The sequence below is a fragment of the Pan troglodytes genome, chromosome X (assembly GCF_028858775.2).
Source record: "Pan troglodytes isolate AG18354 chromosome X, NHGRI_mPanTro3-v2.0_pri, whole genome shotgun sequence".
In the NCBI taxonomy this organism is placed as follows: Eukaryota; Metazoa; Chordata; class Mammalia; order Primates; family Hominidae; genus Pan; species Pan troglodytes.
Genome location: NC_072421.2, coordinates 141,159,805 through 141,179,928, shown reverse-complemented (window position 1 = coordinate 141,179,928; position 20,124 = coordinate 141,159,805). Strand labels below are relative to the sequence as shown.

At 43.4% G+C, this 20,124-nt stretch overlaps 1 protein-coding gene across 1 annotated transcript; it reads left to right on the top strand.

The window, feature by feature from the left end:
* Window positions 1-9,446: 9,446 nt before the first annotated feature.
* On the top strand, window positions 9,447-17,822 carry SPANXN2 (SPANX-N2; the record flags this gene model as incomplete). The annotated part of the gene is given in 3 exon segments (NM_001042629.1): window positions 9,447-9,509; window positions 9,511-9,525; window positions 17,606-17,822. Coding segments are annotated over 3 exon segments (295 nt in total), but the record flags the coding sequence as incomplete, so codon positions are not given.
* Between the last annotated feature and the right edge of the window lie 2,302 nt (window positions 17,823-20,124).

Below are 20,124 nucleotides of genomic sequence, written 5' to 3'. Positions count from 1 at the left end.
AAAGATTATACAAAGGTGTAAACTCCAGGAGGAAGGGATCATGAGGGACCACCTTACAGCCTGTTCACCGCAGATAGAATTTCTCATGTTACTAAGCATTCTTCAAAAAGGATGATTTCTGCATTTATTAAAATGTTCATGTATATTTTTCTTTATTTTGTGATTGTCATAAAATATGACAAATGGTTTTTCTAGGGTTCACAAAATATATAAATTTTAGTGTTTACACAAGACCTCATATGAATGGATAATAATGTAATTAATCAGTGTATTGTTCAATAATTAGATGGTTTACTACTTTTAATTATTTGAGTTATTCTGATAATTGTGTACATCCATTTTTTCCACATATTTACTTATTTTCTTTATATTGCTAGATGACTACTAAATCAAACAATATGACTTCTTTTAATGACCTTAATGAATACTGTCACAATAATTTCCAGAAATGTATAACAATTTACAATTCAAATGCCCATCAGTAATGCACTGTCTTACCGTAACTCAGCATGTGTGTGTCTCTTCACTAACAATAGGATTCTATACCACAAAATTGCTAAAGATTCTGCCAAAAGTCCCCTAGACCTAATAAATGACTTTGGTAAAGTTTCAGGTTACAAAAGCAATGTACAAAAATTAGCAGCATTTAGTTTTTTCTTTTTTTTTAAATTTTACTTTAAGTTTTGGGATACATATGCAGAACATGCAGGTTTGTTACACAGATATATGTGTGCCATGGTGTTGCTGCACCTATTGACCCGTCTTCTAAGTTCCCTCCCCTCACCCTCCACCCCTCAACAGGCCCCAGTGTGTGTTGTTCCCCTCTCTGTGTCCATGTGTTCTCATTGTTCAACTCCCACTTATGAGTGAGAACATGCGGTGCTTGGTTTTCTGTTCCTGTGTTAGTTTTCTGAGAATGATCATTTTCAGCTTCTGATTTTTTGAGATACGTTCTATCAATACCTAGTTTATTGAGAGTTTTTAGCATGAAGGGGTGTTGAATTTTATTGAAGGCCTTTTCTGCATCTATTGAGATCATCATGTGGTTTTTGTCATTGGTTCTCTTTATGTGATGAACTACGTTCATTGATTTGAGTATGTTGAACCAGCCTTGCATCCCAGGGATGAGGCTGACTTGATCGTGGTGGATAAGCTTTTTAATGTGCTGCTGGAATCAGTTTGCCGATATTTTATTGAGAATTTTCACATCAATGTTTATCAGGGATATTGGCCTGAAATTTTCCTTTTTAATTGTGTCTCTGCCAAGTTTTGGTAACAGGATGATGCTGGACTCATAAAATGTGTTAGGGAGAAGTCCCTCTTTTTCTATTGTTTCGAATAGTTTCAGAAGGAATGGTACCAGCTCCTCTTTGTATCTCTGGTAGAATTCGGCTGTGAATCTGTCTGGTCTTAGGCTTTTTTTGCTTGGTAGGCTATTAATTACTGCCTCAATTTCAGAACTTGTTATTGGTCTATTCAAGGATTCGACTTCTTCCTGGTTTCATCTTGGGAGGGTGTATGTGTCTAGGACTTTAACCATTTCTTCTAGATTTTCTAGTTTGTTTGCATAGAGGTGTTTATAGTATTCTCTGATGTTAGTTTGTATTTCTGGGGGATCAGTGGTGATATTCCCTTTATCACTTTTTATTGCGTCTATTTGATTCTTCTCTTTTCTTCTTTATTAGTCTGGCTAGTGGTCTACCTAGTTTGTTAATCTTTTCAAAAAACCAGCTCCTGGATCCCTTGATTTTTTGAAGGGATTTTCATGTCTCTATCTCCTTCAATTCTGCTCTGATCTTAGTTACTTCTTCTCTTCTGCTAGCTTTTGAATATGTTTGCTCTTGCTTCTCTAGTTCTTTTAATTGTGATGTTAGGGTGTCAATTTTAGATCTTTCCTGCTTTCTCCTGTGGGCATTTAGTGCTGTAAATTTCCCTCTAAACACTGCTTTAACTGTGTCCCCAGGATCCTGCTACCTTGTGTCTTTGTTCTCATTGGTTTCAAATAGCTTATTTATTTCTGCCTTCATTTCGTTATTTACCCAGTAATCATTTAGGAGAAGGTTGTTCAGTTTCCATGTAGTTGTGCGGTTTTGAGTGAGTTTCTTAATCATGAGTTCTAATTTGATTGCACTGTAGTCTGAGAGATGGTTTGTTTTGATTTCTGTTCTTTTGCATTTGCTGAGGAATGTTTTACTTCCAATTTTATGGTCGATTTTGGAATATGTGTGATGTGGTGCTGAGAAGAATGTATATTCTGTTGATTTGGGGTGGAGAGTTCTGTAGATGACTATTAGATATGCTTGGTCCAGAGCTGAGTTCAAGTCCTGAATATCCTTGTTAATTTTCTGTCTCATTGATCTGTCTAATATTGACAGTGGGGTGTTAAAGTCCCCCTCTACTATTGTTTAGGAGTCTAAGTCTCTTTGTAGATCTCTAAGAACTTGCTTTATGAATCTGGGTGCTCCTGTATCAAGTGCATATATAATTAGGATAGTTAGTCCTTCTTGTTCCATTGATCCCTTGACCATTATGTAATGCCCTTCTTTGTCTTTTTTTTTTGTCTTTGTCGGTTTATAGTCTGTGTTATCAGAGACTAGGATTGCAACTCCTGTTTTTTTTTTCTGCTTTCCATTTGCTTGGTAAATATTCCTCCATCCCTTCATTTTCAGCCTATGTGTGTCTTTGCACGTGAGATGGGTCTACTGAATACAGCACACTGATGGGTCTTGACTCTTTATCCAATTTGCCAGTCTGTGTCTTTTAATTGGTTCATTTAGCCCATTTATATTTAAGGTTAATATTGTTATGTGTGAATTTGATCCCGTCATTATGATGCTAGCTGGTTACTTTGACCGTTAGTTGATGCAGTTTCTTCATAGTGCTAATGGACTTTACAATTTGGTATGTTTTTGCAGTGGCTGGTACCAGTTTTTCCTTTCCATATGTAGTGCTTCCTTCAAGAGCTCTTGTAAGGCAGGCCTGGTGGTGACAAACTCTCTCAGCCTTTGCTTATCTGTAAAGAATTTCATTTCTCCTTCACTTATGAAGCTTAGCTTGGCTGGATATGAAATTCTGGGTTGAAAATTCTTTTCTTTAAGAATGTTGAATATTGGCCCTCACTCTCTTCTGGCTTGTAGGATTTCTGAAGGGAGATCCACTATTAGTCTGATGGGCTTCCCTTTGTGGGTAACCCCATCTTTCTCTCTGGCTGCCCATAACATTTTTTTCCTTAAATTCTACCTGGGTGAATCTGTTGATTATGTGTCTCAGGGTTGCTCTTCTTGAGGACTATCTTTGTGGTGTTCTCTGTATTTCCAGAATTTGAATGCTGGCCCATCTTGCTGAGAGGTGACAGCGTGCTGGCAGCCCTCACTCGCTCTCGGCACCTCCTCAGCCTCGGCGCCCACTCTGGCCATGCTTGAGGAGCCCTTCAGCCCACGGCTGCACTGTGGGAGCCCCTCTCTGGGCTGGCCGAGGCCAGAGCCGGCTCCCTCTGCTTATGGGTAGGTGTGGAGGGAGAGGCGCGGGTAGGAACCAGGGCTGCACGTGGCACTCACGGGCCAGCACAAGTTCCAGGTGGGTGCAGGCTCGGCAGGCCCTGCACTTGGATCGGCCCCGGGCAGTGAGGGATGTAGTACCTGGGCCAGCAGCTGCGGAGGGTGCACCAGGTCCCCCAGCACTGCCGGCCCGCACCATGCTCAAATTCTCACCAGGCCTCAGCCGCCTCCCTGCGGGGCAGGACTTGGGACCTGCAGCCCACCATGCCCGAGCCTCCCCCCACCCACCCCATGGGCTCCCGCATGGCCAGAGCCTCCCCAACGGGCACCACCCCCTGCTCCGCGGCACCTGGTCACATCCACTGCCCAAGGGCTGAGGAGTGCGGGTGCATGGTGTGGGACTGGCGGGCAGCTCTGCCCACGGCCCTAGCGTGGGATCCACTAGGTGAAGCCAGCGGGGCTCCTGAGTCAGGTGGGGACTTGGAGGAGTTTTATGTCTAGCTGGAGAATTGTATATGCACCAATCAGCACTCTGTGTCTAGCTTGGGGTTTGTGGATGCACCAATCAGCACTCTGTATCTAGCTAATCTGGTGGAGACTTGGAGAACTTTTATGTCTAGCTAAAGGATTGTAAAAGCACCAATCAGCAGTCTGTGTCTAGCTCAAGGTTTGTAAACACATCAATCAGTGCTCTGTGTCTAGCTAATCTAGTGGGGACTTGGAGAACTTTTATGTCTAGCTGAAGGATTGTAAATGCACCAATCAACACTCTGTGTCTAGCTCAAGGTTTGTAAACACACCAATCAGCACCCTGTGTCTAGCTCAAGGTTTGTAAACGCACAAATCAGTGCTCTGTGTCTAGCTCATCTAGTGGGGACTTTTGTGGTGATTGTAAATGCACCAATCAGTGCTCTGTGTCTAGCTAATCTAGTGGGGACTTGGAGAACTTTTGTGTCTAGCTAAAGGTTTGTAAATGCACCAATCAGCACCCTGTCAAAACGGACCAATCAGCTCTCTGTAAAATGGACCAATCAGCAGGATGTGGGTGGGGCCAGATAAGGGAATAAAAGCAGGCTGCCCCAGTCAGCAGTGGCAACCCACTAAGGTCCCCTTCCACGCTGTGGAAGCTTTGTTATTTCGCTCTTCACAATAAATCTTGCTGCTGCTCACTCTTTGGGTCCACCCTGCCTTTATGAGCTGTAACACTCACTGCGAAGGTCTGCAGCTTCACTCCTAAAGCCAGGGAGACCACGAACCCACCAGGAGGGATGAACAACTCCGGATGGGAGGAACGAACAACTCCAGACGTGCTGCCTTTAAGAGCTGTAACACTCGCCACCAACGTCTGCAGCTTCACTCCTGAAGTCAGCAAGACCACGAACCGACCAGAAGGAAGAAACTCCAGACACATCTGAACATCTGAAGGCACAAACTCCGGACACACCATCTTTAAGAACTGTTAACACTCACCGCGAGGGTCTGCAGCTTCATTCTTGAAGTCAGCGAGACCAAGAACCCACTAATTCTGGACACATTGCTAGGCTGTGGAAGTTCTGCTGGATAATATCCTGAGAGTGTTTTCCAACTTGGTTCCATTCTCCCTGTCACTTTTAGGTACACCAATCAAATGTAGGTTTGGTCTTTTCACATAGTCCCATATTTCTTGGAGGCTTTGTTCATTCCTTTTCATTCTTTTTTCTCTAATCTTGTCTTCACACTTTATTTCATTAAGTTAATCTTCAATGTCTGATATGCTTTCTTCTGCTTGATCAATTCGGCTATTGATATTTGTGTATGATTCACAAAGTTCTTGCTCTGTGTTTTTCAGGTCCATCAGGTCATTTATGTTCTTCTCTAAACTGATTATTCTAGTTGTCAATTCCTCTAACTTTTTTTCAAGGTTCTTAGCTTCCTTGCATTGGGTTAGAACATGCTTTTTTAGCTCGGAGGAGTTTATTATGACCCACCTTCTGAAGTCTACTTCTGTCAATTCGTCAAACTCATTCTCCATCCAGTTTTGTTCTCTTGCTGGGGAGTTGTGATCCTTTGGAGAAGAAAAGGTGTTCTGGTTTTTGGAAGTTTCCGCTTTTTTGCCCTGGCTTTTCCTCATCTTCATGGATTTATCTATTATTGGTCTTTGATGTTGGTGACCTTCAGATGGGGTTTTTGTGTGGATGTCCTTTTTGTTGATGTTGATGCTATTCCTTTCTGTTTGTTTTCTTCTAACAGTCAGGCCCCTGTGCTGCAGGTCTGCTGGAGTTTGCTGGAGGTCCACTCCAGACCCTGTTTGCCTGGGTATCACCAGCAGAGGCTGCAGAACAGCAAATATTGCTGCCTGTTCCTTCTTCTGGAAGCTTCGTTCCAGAGGGGCACCCACCAGATGCCAGCCGGAGCTCTCCTGTATGAAGTGTCTATAAATCCCTCCTGGGAGGTGTCTCCCAGTCAGGAGGCACGGTGGTCAGGGACCCACTTGAGGAGGCAGTCTGTCCCTTAGCAGAGCTCGAGCATTGTGCTGGGAGATCCATTGCTCTCTTCAGATCCAGTAGGCAGGAACGTATAAGTCCGCTGTATCTGCACCCACAGCCACCCCTTCCCCCAAGTGCTCGGTCCCAGGTACATGGAGTTTTATCTATAAGCCCCTGACTGGGGCTGCTGCCTTTCTTCCAGAGATGCCCTGCTCAGAGAGGAGGAATCTAAAGAGGCAGTCTGGCTACAGCAGCTTTACTGAGCTGGGGTAGGGTCCGCCCAGTTGAAACTTCCCTGAAGCTTTGTTGACACTGTGAGGGGAAAGCCACCTACTCAACCCTCTTAATGGTGGACACCCTTCTGCCCACCAAGCTGGAGCATCCCAGGTCGACTTCAAACTGCTGTGCTGGCAGTGAGAATTTCAAGCCAGTGGATCTTCGCTTGCTGAGCTCCATGGAGGTGGGATCTGCTGAGCTAGACTACTTGGCTCCCTGGCTTCAGCCACCTTTCCAAGGGAGTGAACGGTTCTGTCTCGCTAGCATTCCAGGCGCCACTGGGGTATGAAAAAAAAAACTCCTGCAGCTAGCTTGGTGTCTGCCCAAACGGCTGCCCAGTTTTGTGCTTGAAACCCAGGGCCCTGGTGGCATGGGCACCCGAGGGAATTTCCTGGTCTGCATATTGCAAAGACCCTGTGAAAAGCATAGTATCTGAGCCAGAGTGCACTGTTCCTCACAGCACAGTCCCTCACAGCTTCCATTGGCTAGGGGTGGGAGTTCCCTGACCGCTTGTACTTCCCAGCTGAGGTGACACCCCACCCTCCTTTGGCTTGCCCTCTGTGGGCTGCACCCACTGCCTAACCAGTCTCAATGAGATGAGCCAGGTACCTCACTTGGAAATGCAGAAATCACCTGCCTTCTGCATTGATCTCGCTGGGAGCTGCAGACCGGAGCTGTTCCTATTTGGCCATCTTGCCAGCCACTCCCTTTAATTGTTTATTATTCATTTGGGTTGAAAATATAATTACTAAAGTTTTCAATAGGAGTTATTCTATAAAGTACGTTGTAATCTTTCAATAGAAATATGCACTAAATGTTTTCTTAACATTTGGATTAATTTTCCTTGGATAGTGATATACCCATTGAAACATTTTTGGTAAACAAATTTAGAAAACAATTTTAAAAGGTAGTAAGATAATTGAAAGCTGTTATTTTCAAAAATTGTAATCAGTTTCTGACTTACTGTGTTTGATGTGGCATATGCCTTTTGGTTTTCTGTTTGTTTTGTTTTCCATAACATGATATGACAGGGTGTTATTCTCACTGTTGATTACAGGCAAGAGTACAAAAAATTATTAGAAGTTAGCTTGTGAGCATTTAATAAATGGAATTGTTGAACTATAGACAATGTCTGGGGTTCACTAAAAATGTATACCTTAATAAGAATCTTCTTTTGATTTGTTAATGTTTAGATGACAGTCATGAGAATGCAATAAATACCTTGTGTCTGGAGGTCAGCGGGGTATCTTTCTAGGCCTTTCTTGTTTTTATGGTGTATAAAATAAAGTTATGTGAGCTTGATGAACACTGGAACAAAATTCCAGGGTCTACTTCTCGTTTGTCTTATTTTTAGAGTTTTTTTTCATTATCAGGTTTTGTGACTTCTTATAGAGAATGAGACAAGTGTCAGTCAACCTGTGGGAGAAATCCTGGGCCATGCCTTCTCTATTTTCGGTCCTCTTTCTTACTGTCTTTTAAAATATTTTTAGATTTTTATTTTGAAACAATTATAAATTCACAAGAAGTTTCAAAGATACGTACATGGAGGCCTTTTGTACCCTTCAACCAGTCTCTCCCAATAGTAAAATCTTCAATACACTACCACATTACACTATCAAAACTAGAACATTGACAGTGATGCAATCCAGAGCGTTTTAAGATTCAACACTTTTCTTTTGACTATTCTAGGCACTTTATATTTCCATATGAATATTATAATTATCTTGTCAATTTCTATTAAAAAGGCTTTTTAGAATTTTGATTAGAATTTAGTTGAATCCACAGATGAAATTGGAAATAACTGCCATTTTACAATATTGAATCTTCCAACTGAAAATCAAAGTATAGATCTCAATTTTTTTCTTATGTCATTAATTTATCATTGTAAATTTTTGTAGTTGTAAGTGTACAAGTCATTTACATCTTTGGTCAGATTTATCCCTAAGCCTTTAATATTTTTAGTGATATTTTAAATTGCACTGTTCTTAGTTTCAACTTTCAGTTGTTGAAATTAACTTCCAGTCCACCCTAGGACTACCATTGGCTAAAACATTGTCTCTTCTAATATAGAAACTTCTCATATGTAACTGCTAATATATAAACATACAATTGATGTGTGTGTTGATCTCTTACTTTGCAATTTTGCTAACCTCAATTATTGTAGAACCATTTTTTTAGATTGACTGCTCTACATATACTCTCAGGTAGTCTTTGACAAAAGATACTTTTACTTCTCCCCTTCCAATCTGAATGCATTTTTTTTTCTTTTACACTGGACACAATCTCCAGTACAAAGTATAACTGTGCCCATACTGGTGCACATGTGGGTCTTAGATTGTAGCATCCTGCAGGTAAATACTCAGAACAACTTCCAGCATTTGAATATCCACTCCTTCCCCCACCCACATACTGGCAGAATTCATGTTGGGAGACTACATTTACTATGAACATACACCCCTGATTTGAAACAAGACTAGGATACACGGTAAAGAATGTTTATTCACCAAAGTTTTGACAGACTGAAGGCCATTATTTCAGATTGGAAATAGGAAACTTAAAGGAACTACATGGACATTGGGTAAAAGAACATGGGTTGAAATTTGCCTGGCAGTAGCCTAAAAGTAAATGGTCTTCAAGGTGCATATGAAGGAACTTTAGGAGGAAAATGAGATAATTCACATCTCCACCAATAATTAAATGTAGCCACACTAGCTTGGAGGGATTTGAGGTGAGACATCTAAAATACTAAGTCATGGTGAGGGCTGGAAGACAAAAGAATGAATGACTTCATAGGAATGACTGTGGGGAAGGGCTTGAAGGAATCATCCTCTCGCTTCCATGTGAACCATGAACATTAAACATGGAGAAATAAGCAGCAGCAGATTAGTTTGGGATGCATCTTCAGGGGATGCTGAAACAACAACAGCATTTGGTTTCCTCTACACCCCTGTCATCCGTCCCCCACAAGCCCAGGGAGTGGTCAGCAGTGGTGCTTTGTGATGTCTAAGCCACCCTAGGACTGCCATTGGCTGGGACACTGCCTGTATGATCAAACAAAGCTCAAGGGTGTGGCTTTGCCTTCCCACCAGGAAGGTATACATAGGGAGGGCAAGAGCTCTGGGACATCCTCCTGGGAAGCTTCAATATAGCTGTGCAAGTCTGCAGTCTACAAGAGCCTACTATAGACATTCTACAACCAACCAGAATCATGGAACAGCCCACTTCAAGCACCAATGGGGAGAAGAGGAAGAGCCCCTGTGAATCCAATAACAAAAAAAAATGATGAGGTAAGATTGTTAGGTTTTGAAGGGAAGGTGAGGGTGAAAGAAAGACACACAGAGAGGGGGTGGCTCAAACAACAACACAGGAATATTGCAGACACCTGTGGAAGTGAGAGACCCACTTAATGCCAGAGCCCACCGCTGCTTACAGGCTGGGGTGCTTATAGGTATGGGTGGGAGGGGCCTGGGCAGTATGGCTTGCTGCCCGGCAGGATATTGATAAGATGTTTTTATGATCAGGCTGTTTGGTCCTTTTTCCAGTGGGATGTCATTGTGGTGTATCTTGGAACTTTGCCCAGCAAGATATGATAGGAAAGTTTCTTTAGTTGGACCTTTGTCCGTCTTGTGTTACGATGATTAGGCAAGATTTTTCTCACAGCCCAAACCCCCGTGGAATGTTTCACTTTGACCAAGGTCTGCAAAATAGCAGAGTGCTTACAAAATGGTGGTTTGGACTCACATTCTTGCCTTCTACTTTAGTATAAAAGGAAGAGGGGCATTGTTGATTATCTGGCTGCTTCCTGCTGAATAGGGGAGCTGTAATCAGGGTTTGGGTTTTGAAGCAGGGGGTGTCGGACTTCAGAGTTGTTTTCCTGGAGGCACTGGTACCGGACTTGGCAGAGGAGAAGGATGGTATCAATGTGTTGCTGGGTGGCTGCCTGGAGAGGGGAGTTTAGCCTTCGAGAAATAAAGCAGGATATGAAGGTGAGTATACATGGGCCAATTGTATTATTAGGAGGAAGAAGATTAACGGCCCTACGAAAGGGACCAGCTGCTATCCCAGTGCTGAGTGCAGCAGAGGAGTTTAGTTCTGCTAACACTAGAATGAGATGTAGAGCCTGCTTAGTGTGTGTGGAGGAGGATGAGACAGAAGCTACTAAAGGAACCTGGATGGTCTGGTTGTTAGGCAAAGTGTTAATGTTTAGATTGAAACACAAGGGTGCATGTTCCTGACCAATTGGCCAGTAGGCAGAGATAAGAGTTTGTGCCGCAAAGGAAGAAGACACTGGGGGTGGACAAACAAAAGTTGTAGGTTATGGTGGCAAGCCATGAGAAGGTGGGGGTTGAATTCTGCACAAACCCTTTGTTTTAACTTTTATGTTTTTCCAAGTTGAATACCTGCCAGCAAGGGTAGCCCCTCTGAAGGCCTGATAGGAAATGTTGGTAGTGGAGGAGGTGAAGGCTGTTTGGTTTTGGAGAGAGAGCAGGAAATGGGTTTTTGTAACTAATAGCCATTGCGGTCCTGACAGCGCAGAAGGATACAGGTTGCAGTTGAGGGAATTGTTTGTGGATATTTTCCAGGGAGCGCCCTTGACTTGGATACATGGAGAGCGGCTCCGGCAGAAAGGGGAGGGGTTGATAAGAGGTATTTTCTGGAATCCGACTGGTAACATGTTTAGTTAAGAGGCTATGAGGTGAAGGAGGGTGACAGCCCTGTGTGTGACGGTGTGGGTGGATTTGATGGATTGGGGGGGGAAAAGGTGATTAGCCGAGCAAGATTATAAGCAGGTTTTGCGAATGAATTGGTCAATTAGGTGAAATGCAGGTTTATTTTGGACAGGGTTCATGTGGCCAGGTTAACAGGAAGGGCTGTGAACTACTGGATTTGTGTGGACAAACAAATTTAACAGTTGGAAGGAAGAGGGGAGTGTGACTGATTTAAGAGGCAGTGAGGCTGATGAAGGGGGCTCATCTGTTAGACGTTCGGGGTGGGGACTTAGAATATCCCACAGATAGAGAGGACAAAAGGAGAAAGAGGAGATTTGAGTAGGAGTGAAATTTTGGAAGGTGCCCTGAAGTCATATCTCCTTGATTAGTGTGACAAATTGGCCTGGACTATTCAGGGTCATGGGGAAGGGAAACCAGGAAAGATCTGAAATAAAGTAGGAGATAAAAGATTGGAAATTGGCGACGGAGAGTGTTATGGGCTAGGGTGTTCTGGATTGGCAAATTCTGGAATTCTTGTTAAGTACAGTGAGGTTGGTCTTGTCAGGGAAGGAGAATAATTTGGGGGTGAACAAATTTCTAGATGTGGATCTGGTGCTCTTTTTAGTTTGAAATGTGCATTCAGTGTGGAAAGGATGTTAGCTTTGGCGCTGTGGGAGTAGTTAGCATCACCTGGTGAGAATTCCTCCACTTAGGTTGGAGAGGGAGGAGGAGGAGTCTGTGATTCAGACCCAGTCCGCTGGTTGTAGGGACAGGGAGGAGTGTTTTGAGGATGGACTTTTAGGTTGGGTCAAGTAAGCATTTGTGTACTGTCTTATTAGATGTTGGGTGAGGTGTAACGCCAGCCAAGTATTCCATATAGAATGGGGGGAAAATACAGGGAGATTCTGGAGGATAAATGGAGCATTTGTTCATGAATTTAAATGGGCTTAGGCTGAGCGCTTTTAGGAAATGACTCATAATCGCATGAGGAACAATGGGAGAAGTGAAGTCCAGGCCATTTTAACCTTTAGGGAGAGTTTGGTTAGTTGTTGTTTTTTATAAAATTTTTCCTGAAGATTGGGAGTGGTAAGGAATATGGAAAGCCCATTTAATGTTTAGAGCCTTTACCAGCTGTTGGTTAAACTGAAACAAATTGGCCCATTGTCTGACTGGATGCAAGAGGGGAGTTTAAACCGGTGGATAATATGAGTGGAGAGAATAGAAGCGATGGTGTCTGCCTTTTTGGTGGTGGTAGGAAAAGCTTTTATTCATCCAGAGAATGTATCTACTATTGTTAGAATGTATAGGAATCACTTTCTGGGGGGCATGTGAGTGATGTTGATTTGCTAGTCCTGCCCTGGTAAGTGTCCTCAGGTCTGGTGTGTGGGAAAGGAGATGGTTTGATAGCTTCCTGAGGGGAAGTTTGAGTGCAAAGGGAACATGCCTTAGTAATATCTCTGAGATGGGCAACCATGGTGGAAGAATGTCTAGAAGTTTTTAAAAGCTGGAGTAGGGGCAGTAACTGGCATGGAAATGGTTGTGCACATATGAAAGTACAGAAGGTTTTTTAAACTTGGGCAAGACACTTTATCAGTGAGATCGAACTATTTTTTCCTGAATGGCACCAGCCTGGGCAAGTGGGGTTTTTTCCTGCTGGGTATATACAGGGTGTATGCTGGGGAAAAAAATGAGCAATAACGATGGGGTTTTAAGGGCTGCCTGCCAGGCTGCCGAATTTGTTGAAAGGTTTTTCTCGGTTTTGGCATCTGTAGCCTTTCGGTGTCCCTTGCAATGGATAATGGTGGCCTTTTGTGGTGGTTTATCCACCCCCAACAGCTTATGTATAAGTTTGCCATTTCTTATGGGGGTTCCTTTTGTAGTTAGGAAACCCTGTTCCTGCCAGATTAAGACATGAGACTGTAGGACATGGTATGCATATTTGGAATGGGTGTAAATGTTGACCCTCTTTCCCTTTGCTAGGGTGAGGGCCCTGGTTAGGGCAACTAGCTTTGCCTGTTGAGAGGTAGCATGGGGTGTGAGAGCATTGAATTCTAGGAGTTTATTTTCAGCAATGATGGAATAGCCAGCTGCTGGACATGGCTGCCTAAAAGAGGTTCCATTAACTAACCATGTATGTGTTCCCTGCAAAGGGGCATCTGAAATGTGTTGGAAGGGGGAGGAGAGGGAGTCTAAGAGGTCCAGACAGGAGTGAGAGAGCTTAGAGTCGGAAGTGTTTACAGGGAGAAGGGTGGCTGGGTAGAGAATTTTATGTCTCTGGAAGGTGATTAGAGGGTTACCTATGAATAAGGCATGCACCTGCTGTAAGCAGGATGGTGGGAGGGACAGAAGGGATTGGTGGTTTATGAGGTCCTGTAGGTAATGGGAAGATGCAATAGTAATGTGTTGGTAGAGAGGGAGTTTCCGTGCATCTAAGGCCAGCAATGTGGCCATACCCAAGATTTTTAGTCAGAGTGACCAGCCTCGGATGACAGAGTCCAGTTGTTTTGAGAGGCGTGCAATGGCTTCTGGGGCGTTGCCATATGTTTGGCAGAGTAGTCCAAGGGCAAGGCACTGGTCAGAATGTACATAGAAAGTAACAGGCTTGGTGAGGTTTGGCAGTCCCAGTGCCAGGGCCATTAAAAGGGCATTTTTAAGTTTTTAAGTTGGAGTTGATGGGGCAAGCTGGGTTTAGGGGTTTTAGGATGGGCCCATGTGAGGCTACGTATAGTGGCTTGGCCAGCAAGTCAAAGTTGGGAATTCACAGCCAGAAGTATCCCACAAGGCCCAAGAAGGAGGGGAGGTCCTTTTTTTTTTATGTGGGGAAGGGGCATGTCCCAAATTGGCTCCTTTCATTGGGTTGGGATGGCTCGAGAATTAGGGGTTAGGACAAACCCAAGGTAAGTAACTTTGATTTGGGTACCTGAGATTTTGTGGGTTAGGCCCAATATACTTGATTATGAAGGAAGTTTAAAACCTGAGTGGTGTGTTGAATGGACAGGGTAAGAAAGGGGCTACAGAGAAGGAGGTCATTGACATATTGGAGGAGGGTACTAGGAGCAAGGGGAAGTTCAGCTAGGTCCTTGATGAGGGCCTGTCTGAACAGGTGGGGCCTATCCCGGAACACCTCTAAGAGTACAGTCTATGTGTAAGTCCATGTGTAAGTCCTGTAAGAGTACAGGACATGTGAGTATTAGGATTTGACCAAGTCAAAGCAAAAAGACTTTGGTAAGCCAGATTTAAGGGAATAGTGAAATAGTTGTCTTTTAGTTCAATATAAAGGAGTGTGTGGTAGATGGGGCAATACGGTAGAGTATATTGGTTGAGGACCACTAGATGGATTGGTACCACGGCCTGGTTAACAACTTGGAGATCCTAGACAAAGGGGTAAGTCCCGTCTGTCTTTTGGAAAGCCAGAATAGGGGTGTTGTGGGGAGAGTTAACAGGCTTGAGAATATGAGCTTGTAAAAGTTTACAGATAATAGGTTTGAGACCCCCTAAACAAGGCTGGATTAAGGGGATATTGAGACTGATGAAGGAAAATGGAGGGGTTTTGAAGGGTTATTTTAACTGGGATGTGATGTGTGGCTATTGTGGGTTTAGAAACATTCCAAGCTTTAGAATTAACAGAAGGTAACAGGGTGGATAATGAGGATGAGTGGGGGGAGAGGGAAGCGTTTGGGTGTCAGAGTAAAATAAAAGGGGTAGAATTGTAGGAGCCACATTGCATGGAGTTCTGGAATTTACTTAATATGTCCCATCCCAAGATAGGGGTAGGGGACTGAGGGATAACCAGGAAAGAGTGGGTGAAGGGGGCTGCTGAATAGGTTGTATAATAAAGGACCAGTCTGTTTGTGCCTAGAGGGGATTCTATTGATTCTCACAATAGAGATGGAAGAACTGAAAAAGGTTCTAGAATATTCTGGTCAAACTGAATAACTAGTTGTCCTATTGAGTATCCAATAGGAAAGACATGGGCTTACTAGAGACTGACAGAATTACCCTGGGTTCCGAGGTGGTGATGGCAGTAGGGGCGGTGGACTCCAGGCCCCACCTGTCTTCAGGTACAGGTGGTGAAGCAGGATGAAGAGTTTCAGTGAGCACAGTCTGACTTCCAGTGTTGCTTGATACCACAGATGGGGCAAGATTTCCAGAGTGTCCTGGGATTAGGCTAGGCTTTTGCCCAGTGTCCCTGTTAGACGAACTTGTAACAGGCTCCTGGAGTTGACTGTTGCCAAGTTGAGGAATTCTGTAGGCCTTGGGAACCCTGTTGAGTGGCAGCTACCAGCATTTGGTATTTAGCCTGGTCCTTCTTTAGGTTTGGATTTTTTAGTTCTTCCTCTCTAATCTCATAGATCTTGAAGGCCACTTTGATTAAGTCTCTTTGGAAGGTTTGAGGGCCATCCTCCAGTTTTTTAAGTTTTTTTCAAATGTCTGGGGCTGACTGGGAGATAAAGTATAAATGGAGGTAGTTTTTGCCCTTATTGATATTAGGGCTTAAGGTGGCATATTTAGTTGTGACTTTTGAAAGGCAGGAGAGGAAACGAGCAGGGACAGCTTTATTTATGCCAGCTAGAAGGCATGATATCATATGGCCTGATTTCTGTCTGTCTACTGAAGTTGCCTGATAATTCCAACTGGGGCCGGTTCTGGGGACAGCTAAGGTCCCTATTGGATTATGAGCAGCATCTTGTTGGTGGAGGGTGTTCTCATGGGCCTGGGCACCCATAAAGATGTGTTCCCTGTCCTCCAGGGTGAGGGTAGAGGAGAGGATGACATATATGTCATGCCAGGTAAGGTCATAAGATTTAGGGAAGTACAAGAATTCCTTGTGGAAGGAGGTTGGATCCATTGAAAAGGAGTCAAGTCTCTTTTCAATATGGGAAAAGTCAGCTAGAGAGAAGGGAACTTGAATTCAGATTATGCCTTTAGCCCTCGCAACCTCCTGCAAGGGAAGGACTTTGGAAGGCCTTTGGGCATGTGCCTGGTTTCTAGCGAAAGGGGGTTGGGTGTGAGACCTGGTTTGAGGTGGAGAAGGAAGGGGGATGGAGGGTGACAGTAAGGGGGTGGAGGAGCCGGATCTGAAGGAGAAGGTGGAGGGAATGGGAGAGGGCAGGAGGCTGAAGAACGGGTGTGTTGGCCAGGTTGAAATTCAGAGGAAGAAGACTTGTCCGGAGGAAGAGGCATTTTGGGGGGTTTCTCCTTGAGGAGGAAGATTTGAAAAGGTGAACAAGATTGGCAGAGAGAGAGAGAGAGAGAGAGAGAGAGTGAGGCATGAAAGGAGATAAGCAAAGCACTTCAGATTATTTACCATTGCATTGAAGAAAGTTTTTTAGATTATGTTGAATTTGGAAGTTGAATGTTTTGTTTTTTGGAAGAGGGGAGTGAATACTCTGGATGGGAGTGACTACCCCTGAGGAAAGTGAGTACCCTGGAAGGGAGTGAGCACCCCAGGGGTGAGCGAGTACTCCAGAGAGAAGTGAATACCCCATAGGGAAGTGAGTACTTGATTCCTCCTGGGAGAAGGGACCTGGAGAGTTGGGGCAGCCCCGTACTATTCATGCTCCCCAGAGGCCAGAGCAGCCAGAGTGGCAAACGTTTTGAAGGTGTACCCTAAGAAGGGAGGCTGCAGTCACCTGGTGACTGGGGAGACCTCTCACCCAGCACTGGAATTTTTTGGAGAACGGGCAGAAATAGAGAGGAATCTGGAAAGGAGGAAGAGGGAGACTCACCCACTAATTGAAGCCCAGTGTTGGATGTGATGTCCAGAAATGGGGGTGATCCTTGTTGCAGCTGCCCGGAAACAGGAAGGAACAAAAAATAAGGTGGATTGTTTGATCACTATCAGGAGGTTAGCCCAGGTCTGGAGAAGACTAGAGAATAAGGAGAATGGGACTGGGAACAGGGAGTACACTCAGGATCTGGAAGCAGGCCCTGGTCTAGTTTGTGCTGCTTGCTGCTTTCCAGGTTGCAAGAGAAAACTTACCCATTAGAACCCAATCACCACTCCAGGTTTTGGCACCAAAATGTTAGGTTTTGAAGGGAAGGCAAGGATGAAAGAAAGACACACAGGGGGCAGCTCAAACAGCAACACAGGAATATGGCAGACACCTATGGAAGTGGAGGACAAGCTTAATGCCAGAGCCCACCGCTGCTTACAGGCTGGGGTACTTACAGGGATGGGCAGGAGGGATCTGGGCAATGTGGGATGCTATCCGGCAGGATATTGATAAGATGTTCTTATGATCAGGTGGTTTGGCCCTTTTTCCAGTGGAATATCATTGTGGTGTTCCTTAGAACTTTGCCAAGCAAGATATGATAGGAATGTTTCCTTAGTTGGGCCTTTGCCCGCCCTGTGGTCAGGTAGTTAGGCAGGATATTTCTCCCAGCCTGAACCCCCATGGAGTGTCTCACTTTGACCAAGGTCTGCAAAATAGCAAAGAACTTGCGAAATCGTGCAGTTTGGACTAACAGATGACCCTACCCATGCTCCTCTTCTTCTTCCCCATAGATCCCTACCCTATGATTCCACCTTGTTCTTCTCTGGCACAAACCCCTTCCTCCACCTGCATTCCTTCTCATAAAGCCCCCCTTACTATCCAGTCTCTACCCTATTCACCCAAAATAATGACTTTCTGGCCTCTCCCTGTTTTCTTATCAGATGCAGGAGGCACCGAACAGGGTCTTAGCCCCCAAACAGAGCTTGCAAAATACAAAAACAATAGAATATCTAACAATAATAGTGCATTACTACAGGAAGCATACGAAAATAAATTCAAATCAACTGGAGAAGGACCAGTCCCGAGAGAACTCCATCAATCCAGTCCAAGAGGAGGAGGACGAAGGCCTAGACTCATCTGAAGGATCTTCACAGGAGGGTGGGGAGGACTAGTCAAACATGGAGAAACCAAATTGGACAAATCCTCACTACCAATGGCGATGATTACAATAAAATCAAGTTTGAGGAGCTGATGACTGTGTATATCTCTGCCTGTTGTCTGATGGTGGGAAGGAAGGGAAGGGAAGAGGTAGGCATTTGAGAAGGGAGGGATATGAGATCCTGTAGGGTTGGCGGACAGACCGACAGGTTGACAGTAAGCCAGACATTGTAAATAAGGCCTGGGGGAGGACTGATTCCTAGAGACAAATTTTCTTCTTAAAATTTTATCTAACAGGAGAGGAAGAAAAGGACTTGGTGTTTGGAGCATGTGAATATGTAGAAGGGCATTTAAAAAGATCTGTATTGGCCGGGCGCGGTGGCTCATGCCTATAATCCCAGCACTTTGGAAGGCCGAAGCAGACGATCTCCTGAGGTCAGGAGTTCGAGACCAGCCTGTCCAACATGGCAAACCCCAGTCTCTACTAAAAAAAAAAAACTACAAAAATTAGCTGGGAGTGGTGGCAGGTGCCTGTAATCCCAGCTACATGGGAGGCTGAGGCAGGAGAATCACTTGAACACAGGAGGCGGAAGTTGTAGTGAGCTGAGATCTGGCCACTGCACTCCAGTCTGGGGGATAGAGCGAGACTCTGTCTTCAAAAATAAATAAAATAAAATACAAAGATCTGTATTGTATGTAGGTGACAGTGACACTCTTTCCAAAATGAAGACATCAAAATCACCACCTCCAGGCCACATACCTCATAGTGATTTGGGTTGCAACTCAACCAATACTGTAAGCAACTGAAGCCCCTCAAATGGACAAAAAACCTCACCCTACATAGAGTAAGACAGCATGTCACACACACCAAAATAATGGTGTTTGGAGGCCATGGTCCCAATACTAGGGCATTTCCTTGTTAAGAAACTAGTGGCCATTGTCTACTGCAGGCAATAAATGAAAGCATAGTCTACAGAGAATTTGAATATAATGATACAACTAAAAGTTGGTATTTTTATTGCCACTTCCATACACCAGCATTTCTATAGAATGTCAATGATTAAGAATTCTTCCCTTGAAAAAAATATTGTTTTTATTGAAGTGAATACAATAGAGTGGTTTGGCATCAACGTAGAGGGCTGAGTTATATATTCTTTGAGTTAATTGCTCAAGACCCTCTCCTATTTATTTACTCATTCACTCTCCTTTATTTCCATGACCCAGTTTTATTTCTCTTGTCTACATTGGCAATCATTGTAATGCGTTTGATGTGTATTCTTTTCTCTGTATGAGTGTTATTACATGTTTTTTATTGTTTGTGGACATTTGTTTTCAATTTATGTAGCCATTGTCAATATTTAATGTTTCACTCAGACCTGTTTTTAAGATGCATCTGTTTATATATAATCTGTTCTTCCCTTGTAAATGGATATATCGGGTACATTTTTGTATTTTGTAAATTTTAGAAAGATATTTTGATATTTAATATCTGTACCCACCTTCTGGTCCATGTTTTGTTTAATTTATACCTTAGTATTACATTTTCTTTCAAGTGACTGTAAATAGTATCATGTGTTTAATTTTGATTTCCACATGTTCAATGTTAGTGTATAGAAGTGTGATGGATTTTTTATTTCTATTTTAAAGAAATTTTATTGTGTATATTTGAGGTTTACAACATGATATTATGGGATACATAAAGTAAAATGGTTACTATGGTGAAGCAGATTAGCATACCTCTCTTCTTAGTTTTTAAGTGTGTGACAATAGCAGCTAAAATCTACTTATTTAACAAAAATTCATGACGCAATTTCATCAGCTTTAGTCCGCTTGTACATTAGATCTCTATACTTGTTCATCCGTATTGTGGCAAATGCCAAGATTTCTTTTCTTTAAGTCTGAATAATATTTAGTTCTGTACAACTATAAATAACTACACACACACACACACACACACACACACACACACCACATTTTAAAATCCATTCATCCATTGATGGGCATTTAAGTTGTTTCCATATCTTGGCTATTGTGAATAATGCTGTAATGAACGTGAGAGTGCATATATCTACATGAGGCCGTGATTTCATCTCCTTTGGGTATCTACCCAGAAGAAGGATTGCTGGGTCATATGGTAGTTACATTTTAATTTCTTTAGAAACCTCCACACTGTTTCACATAATGGTTATACCAATCTACATTTCCACCAAGAGTGTACTAGGTTTGTTTTTTCTTCACACTCTCATCAAAATTTGTTATGCATTGTTTAATTGATAATAGCCATCTTAACAAGTGTGAAGTG